The sequence below is a fragment of the Hemitrygon akajei genome, unplaced genomic scaffold (genome assembly GCF_048418815.1).
Source record: "Hemitrygon akajei unplaced genomic scaffold, sHemAka1.3 Scf000037, whole genome shotgun sequence".
NCBI lineage: Eukaryota > Metazoa > Chordata > Chondrichthyes > Myliobatiformes > Dasyatidae > Hemitrygon > Hemitrygon akajei.
The window spans coordinates 7,624,369-7,632,379 of NW_027331923.1; the positions used below are offsets into that span (position 1 = coordinate 7,624,369).

Genomic DNA, 8,011 nt, shown 5'->3' on the forward strand with positions numbered 1-8,011 from the left:
AGGTGAGGCTGGTACGAGAGGACATTGCCTCAAGATTGGGGGATGTGGGATGGAGATGAGGAGGAACTGTTTTTCCCTGAGGGTGGTGAGTCTGGATTTCTCTGCCTAATGAAGCAGTGGAGGTGACCTCAGTAAATGTATTTGAGACAACGATTTATAGATTTTTGCATAGTAGGGGAATTAAGGGTTATGGCGAAACGGCAGGTCGATGGAGATGAGTCCATGGCCAGATCTGCCATGATCTAATTAAATGTCGGAGCAGGCTGGACCGGCTGTGTTTTCACCACAGACTAAAATTCCACCTGAAATATTCTCCTTCACCCATTGATGTATTTTGCGTTGTTGATGATCCTTGGAGATAAAGATGTACCTCATTCCAGTTGGAATTTTATCTGTGTCTGAAATGAAGTTTTCTATTGTAACTCAGTGTTATCCACAGGAACCGGGGTGCTGAGAACACACCAGCATTTGTTCACTGGAGATCAGTTCTTCAACTGCATTGATTATACAAGGGATTCAAACGTCTGACTGTCTGAATTGCCAGATGATTGATCGCAGTGAGATATCATTCTCCTTCTCTCAGTGTGGGAAGGGATTCACTCACAGCATACCCACAGACACGCCGATGAGTTCACTGTGGGGAGAGGCCATTCACCTGCTCTGTGTGAGGGAGGGGAACTACTCAGTCATCCAGTCTGAAGATACATCAGCAAGTTCACACGGTGCCATGGCTGTTCCCCACCTCTGAATGGTGAAACGGATTCATTCAGTCATCTCAACTGAACGAACGTCACCAGTTCACACTGAGAAGATGCAGTTCACCTGCTCAGACTGTGGGAAGGAGTTCACTTCGTCATCTCAACTGAAGGTACACGGGCGAGTTCACACTGGGGAGAGGCCGTTCACCTGCTCAGACTGTGGGAAGCGATTCACTCGGTCACCTCACCTACTGAGACACCAGCTGGTTCACACTGGGGAGAAACCATTCATCTGCTCAGAATGTAGGAAGGCATTCACTCGGTCATCTCAACTACAGGAACATCAGCAAACTCACACTGGGGAGAAACCGTTCAGCTGCTCAGAATGTGGGAAGGGATTCACCCGGTCATCTGACCTGAAGGTACATCAGCAAGTTCATACTGGGGTGAGTCCGTTCACCTGCTCTGAATGTGGGAAAGGATTCACGCACTCATCCAAACTACAGAGACACTTGCTGGTTCACACTGGGGAGAGGCCGTTCACCTGCTCTGAATGTGGGAAGGGATTCACTCAGTCATCCAAACTACAGACACACTGGCTGGTTCACACCGGGGAGAAACCGTTTGCCTGCTCCGTATGTGAGAAAGGATTCACACGTTCATCTCAACTGAAGGAACATCAGCGAATTCACACTGGGGAGAAACCATTCACTTGCTCAGACTGTGGGAAGGAGTTCGCTCGTGCAGCTCAGCTGAGCGTACATCAACGATTTCACACTGGGGAGAAACCGTTCAGCTGCTCTGAATGTGGGAAGAGATTCACTCTGTCATCTGACATGAAAATACATCAGCGAGTTCACACTGGGGAGAGGCCATTCACCTGCTCGGACTGTGGGAAACGATTCATTCGGTCATCTGAACTGAACACACATCAGTGCTTTCACACTGGGGAGAAACCGTTCATTTGCTCAGACTGTGGGAAAAGATTCACTCTGTCATTTCGTCTACTGAGGCACCAGTTAGTTCACACTGGGGAGAAACCGTTCACCTGCTCAGACTGTGGGAAGGAGTTCGCTCGATCATCTGGCTTGAAAGTGCATCAGCGAGTTCACACTGGGCAGAGGCCGTTCATCTGCTCAGACTGTGGGAAGGAGTTTGCTGGGTCATCGGACTTGAAAATACATCTGCAAGTTCACATTGGGGAGAGGCCGTTCACCTGCTCTGTGTGTGGGAAGGGATTCACTCACTCATCCACCCTACAGAGACACCAGCTGGTTCACACTGGGGAGAGGCCGTTCACCTGTTCTGAATGTGGGAAGGGATTCACTCAGTCATCCAACCTTTTGTCACACCAGCGAATCCACACTGGGGAGAGGCCGTTCACCTGCTCAGATTGTGGGAAGGCATTTGCTCACTCATCCACCCTTTTGTCACACCAGCGAATCCACACTGGGGAGAGGCCATTCACCTGCCCTGAATGTGGGAAGGGATTCACTCGGTCATCCAAGCTACAGAGACACCAGTTAGTTCATACTGGGGAGAAACCATTCACTTTCTCAGATTGTGGGAAGGGATTCACTTAGTCATCTGACTTGAAGCTACATCAGCGAGTTCACACTGGGGACAGACCGTCAGACTATAAGATATAAGACCAGAATGAGGCTGTTTACCCCATCGAGTCTGTTCTGTTATTTTATCGTGGCTGATCCAAATTCCCTCTCTGCTCCAATCACCTGTCTTGTCCCCGTATCCATTCATTCCCGGATCTATCAAGATTCTATCCACCTCTGCCCTAAATGTACATAAAGAATTGGCCTCCACAGCTGCCTGTGGCACGGAATTCCGCAGATTCACCACTCTCTGTCCGTTCTCTGTCATCTCCGTTCTGAAAGGACACCCCTCTATTCTGATGCTCTGTTCCCTGGTCGTAGACTCTTCCACCACAGGAAGCATCCTTTCCACATCCACTCTATCAAGCCCTTCCACAGTTTGATAAGTTTCAATGAGATCAGCCCTGATTCCTCTGCTGATACAGGCTCAGGCCCATTAAACACTCTTCATATGACAATCCATTCAATCCTGGAATCTGTTTTTGTGAACATACTTTGAACCTTCTCCAGTTTCAGCACATCCTTTCCAAGATAAGTGGCCCAAATCTGTACTCCAAGTGAGGCCTCACCAGTGATTACCAACTTCCCAAATTACATTCTTGCTTATATATTGTAGATCTCTGAAATGAATGCTAACGTTGCATTTGCCTTCCACACCACAGACTCAACCTGCAAATTAGCTGTTAGGGAATCCTGAACATGGACTCCCCGTGTCCCTTTGCACCTCAGTTGTTTGGTATTTTCTGTCCAATTCGAAGAAGTTAACACTTTCATTTCTTCTACCAAAATGCATGAACATACACTTCCCAGCACTGTATTCCATCTGCTGTTTTTTTCCCCATTCTCTAAATCTATCTCAGTCCTTCTGTACCCTCTCTACCGAAAACTACCTGCCCCTCCTCATGTCTTCATATCGTCTGCAAACCTTGTAACAAAGCCAGCAATTCTGTCTTCCAAACTATTGGAATATAACACAAATCACCAGTCCGAACACAGAGCCCTGAGGAACACCACTAGTAACTGGCAGCCAACCAGAGATGGCTCCCTTTATCCCCAGTCTTTGCCTCCTACCATTCAGCTTGTCATGGTCTGGTCCGTGACGTCTGCGTTCCAGTTCACGGTCCGGTCCGTGGACTCTGGACTCCGGGTCTTCTGGCTGTCCATTGTTTCAGTTGGGCTTAATCACAGGCACCTGATTCTCAAATTGGGGCTGGAATATAAGTGGCCCTGGGTTCAAGTGTGGTTGCTGGTTCATCTTGTCAGTATCCTGTTCTCGCCTCTGTGGGGTTCGTCTTGACAGTATCCTCTCCTTGCCTCCGTTGGGTAAGACAGGCCTGAGGCTGGACTGTTCCCTTCCCTTCCCCTTCTTTCAGCAACCCACGCCTGAAGCCTTGCCTGCAACCTCACCTGCGTCCTCCCCTGTTATCACTGTCAAGTTTAACCGCTGAAGTGAGACTGGAGCCTTGCCTGCAACCTCACCTGCGTCCTCCCCTGTTATCACTGTCAAGTTTAAACGCTGGAGTGAGACTGGAGCCTTGCCCCGCCAACAGAAGAAACTATCTATCTAGGAGCTTGGAACTGTCTCTTTGTGTCCCCATGTTTAGTGTCCGTGTATGAGTCCCGGCCGTACGTCCTGTCCCCAAGGAGGGGTCCTGACTCTATGTAAAGCCCCGGCCCTACGTCCTGTTCCCAAGGAGGGGTCCTGACTCTATGTAAAGCCCCGACCCTACGTCCTGTCCCCAAGGAGGGGTCCTGGCTCTATGTTCTGTGTTCCCATGCTCGAGTCCAAGGCTCAGTAGGAAGACTGTTTGCCGCTACTCGAGTGGACTGTCATTGTTTGTCGTTCCGTGTCCAAGTCCAGTCCAAGTCTCAGGCTCCGTGTCAAGTCCAGTCCAGGTCAAAGTCTCCGAGCAGGTTTCCAGTCCATGTTCAAGGCTCCGAAGGGGTTCCCTGTCCTGTTACCTTGCCACGTCCAGTCCTCGTCTGGATCCGGAGTCCGAGCCCGAGTCAAGACTCAGGTTCCAGGTCCCTGTCCAGTCTCTGGCTCGGAATCCTTGTCCAGGTTCCTAGTTCCCAGTTCTTAGTTCCTCATCTAGGTCTCACCTTCCTACTCTAGTCCTAGCCCATGCCCTGTCACCTAGTCTTGTACAGGGCCTGTGTCATGTCCAGTGTCGTTTCTTCCCCACTTCTTTCCTGATACACCTAGTCCTCTCCCTAGTACTTCAGTGTCTGTGTCTTGCATTTGGGTCCGTTCCCAAAGCCCACCTTATGGCACAGCCACTGTTTAATCCATGCTAGAGTCTCCACTGTAACACCGTGGGTTTATTCAGCAGCCTAGTGTGTTGCACCTTGTCAAAGGCCTTCTGAAAATCCAAGTATACAACATCTATTTCTTCATTCGGGTTGCTTTTCCAGCAGGAGTTTCACTTGAGGAAACCAATTCTCCTTTGTCGATCCTGCTTGTTGCTTCTTCCAAGAATGCCGACAGATTTGTCAGGGAAGATTTCCCCTTGAGGAAACTTTGCTGACGTTAGAGCAATAGAAGGCTCGAAGACAAATAGAGGGCCATGGGTAACCCTAGGTAATTTCTGAGGTAAGGGCATGTTCGGCACAGCCTGTATTGTGCTGTAGGTTTTCTATGTTTCTATGGCATATGGTCTTCAGTCGAAGATTAAAGGCAGAGCCTTGCAGCAGTTTTTTTCCGTTGGACCTTTGAGCAGCGGCCAGTCAGCATTGGGGTTTGCTCAGCAAGAACTGAAAGTTGTGCAGGAGCGAGTGGAGCGGTCAGTGTCAGAGTGAATGGAGTCCGAGTGGAGCGGTCAGTGTCAGATTGAATGGAGTCCGAGTGGAGCGGTCAGTGTCAGAGTGAATGGAGTCCGAGTGGAGCGGTCAGTGTCAGAGTGAATGGAGTCCGAGTGGAGCGGTCAGTGTCAGAGTGAATGGAGTCCGAGTGGAGCGGTCAGTGTCAGAGTGAATGGAGTCCGAGTGGAGCGGTCAGTGTCAGAGTGAATGGAGTCCGAGTGGAGATTCTGAGGCTTTAGCTGTCAGTGATGGGAGCCTTCAGTCAGAGAAGGTATAATTAAGCTGAAGGTAGAGATTTTTTTGCCCCCTTCTTTTCAGTTGCTCAATGAGAACAGTAGAGATTACAGACGGGGTAGTGGAAAGCTCCTCTTGTGGGATGCGGGAAACCAGGGACACCTCCAGTGTCCCTGATCACTACACCTTCGGGAAGTGGATCCGGCTGCAGCTTCTAACAACCTGCATTAAGAGGCTGGAACCGGATGAACACCAGATCATTCTGGAGGCTTCAGGAGTGATAGATGGGATGTTTGGAGAGGTAGTTGCACCGAAAGTGCAGGACACAGGAAACTGGGTGACAGCCAGGGAGAGGAAAGGGGTTATACAGACATACAGAGTACCGCTGTGGTCATCCCCTCAACAACTGGGGTATCGTTCTGGATACTGTTGTGGGGTGTTTTATTTCCCTTTCTCCTGTCTTCTCCCCATAACCTTTGACATCCTTAATAATCAAGCATTGATTAACTTATGTTTTAAATAAAACCTGTGAAGAGCGAACCAAGCTGAAATGGGGTCGAGAGTTGACCCCCCTGTGAACTATGCTGCTAATGAGAGAGAGAAGGGGGGGGGGGAGGCACCCAGCGCCGATGAGAGACATGATTTAATATTATGGCTCCTTGGCTGATTGTTTACCTTTGCTCCAAGGACACTTTTGCCTGCTTGTAAGATTCTTGCAGAGTCAGCAAGGTGGAGCCGGTTTGATGGATAGCCGGTGTCCAGCAAGTGATGATAAAAAGCAGCTCTGCTGAGACACAGGCAGACACACCACAGGACACTGAAAGAGCATTGTGCACCCATGTGAAGGTGGGGGTTTGGAGGATCGATCAGGAGCTCACAGTGTGTGAAAGGTGCGACCGGTGGGGGCTTGTTTGTGTGTCCACCCTTGCCTGGGTGACAGGTCCACCACTGAAGAACGGTCGTACATGGTCATAGTCGATGACCACAACAGGACAGGAAGCACAACGGACAGTTCGATGGTAACGTGTCTCTCTCACTCCCTCTCTCTCTCCCCCCCTCTCTCTCTCCCTCCCTCTCTCTCTCTCCCCCTCCCTCTCTCCCTCCACCTAAACTGAACTGAACTCTTCACCATCGTAAGACTATCCATTTACCCCTAGACTTTGAAAGAGCTTAGTTTTGATTCCTATTTCCACACTTCTGTACATATAATTGCTAACCTGTTTCACATATTTGCATTTTTATAGGACTGTATTGCTTAGTTTACTAATTAACACTATTAGCTACAGTAATACCAGACTCCAAAGTGTGTTTCATTTCTGCTGGTTTGATAACCCGGTCATGGGGTACGTGATAAACTGATGACTTGGCCTCCGAGCCGGCCATGACAATGAATTTCACAGGATCACTACCTGCAAATCATTGTGGGCAGGTGTTTTCAGGGAAATGCACGGCAGAAATGTCGCAAATGTTCAGGGAACACTGGCATGGCGTTCTGCACAGGTATGTTCCATTGAGGCAGGGAGCACACGGTGGGGTAGAAGAACCATAGTGTACAAAGGATGTAGAAAATCTAGTTGAGAAGAACAGAAAAGCTTATGGAAGCTCCAATAAACTGAGTACAGATGGATTTCTAGAGAATTACAAGGTTACCTGGAAGGAGTGTAAGTGTGAATTAGGAGAGCCAGAAGGGGCCATGATAAGCCCTTGGTGAGCAGGATTAAGGAAAACACCAAGGCATTCTCCAAGTATGTGAAGAGCAAGAGGATGAGCAATGTGATCGTAGGACCAATAGAGTGCGATACCTGAGTTAGATCAGGTAGCGTTGGTACTTAATGAATAGTTTGCTTCAGTATTCACCGGGGAAGGGGACCTTCACAATTGTGGGGATGACTTACAGCGGATTGAAATGTTTGAGCATATAGACATTAAGAAGGAGGACGTGCTGGAGCACTGGAAAGATATTAATTTAGACAAGTCGCTGGGGCCAGGTGAGATCTACCCCAGGCTACTGTGGGAAGAGAGGGAGAAAATTGCAGAGCCTCTGCCGATGATCTTTGCATTATCAACCAGGACGGGAGAAGTACCAGAGGACTGCAAGTTAGCAAATTCTGTCTTCAAATTTGACCAACCAAATATTAATGGTGAAACTCTTGGCAGTGTCGAGGATCTGTGCCCAATAGGAGCTCAAAGCTGCTCCGCAGGTTGACCGTGTTGTTAGAAAGGCGTATAGTGTGTTGGACTTCATCAACTGTGGGATTGAATTCAAGAGCCATGAGGCAATGTTACAGGGATATAAACCCTTAGTTCCACACCACTTGGAGCACTCTGTTCATTTCTGGACACCTCACTACAGGAAGGATGTGGATACTACAGAGAGAGTGCAGAGCAGCGTTACAAAGATCTTGCCTGCATTGGAGAGCATGTCTTATGAGAATAGATTGAGTGAATTTGGCCTTTCCTTCTTGGAGTGACGGAGGATGAGAGGTGACCTGACAGAGGTGTATAAGATGACGAGGGGTTTGATAGTGTGGATAGCCAGAGGCTTTTTCCCAGTGTTGAAATGGGTAACACGAGGGAGCATCGTTTTAAGGTGCTTGGAAATAGGTACAAGGGGAGATGTCAGAGGTACGTTTTACACACAGAAGGGAGCATGGGACGTATTTCCAG

The 8,011-nt window shown here is 48.9% G+C and overlaps 1 protein-coding gene across 1 annotated transcript; it reads left to right on the forward strand.

Moving 5' to 3' along the window:
- The first annotated feature begins 748 nt into the window (after window positions 1-748).
- LOC140720141 (uncharacterized) lies at window positions 749-3,922 on the forward strand. Its single transcript, XM_073035026.1, has one exon. The coding sequence runs from the start codon at window positions 749-751 to the stop codon at window positions 2,279-2,281; it is 1,533 nt and encodes a 510-aa protein (XP_072891127.1). The 3' UTR covers window positions 2,282-3,922.
- Window positions 3,923-8,011: the final 4,089 nt, after the last annotated feature.

Excerpts from the sequence above, each read along its gene's own strand:
- LOC140720141 (XM_073035026.1), top strand. The coding sequence starts at position 749 with ATGGTGAAACGGATTCATTCAGTCATCTCAACTGAACGAACGTCACCA.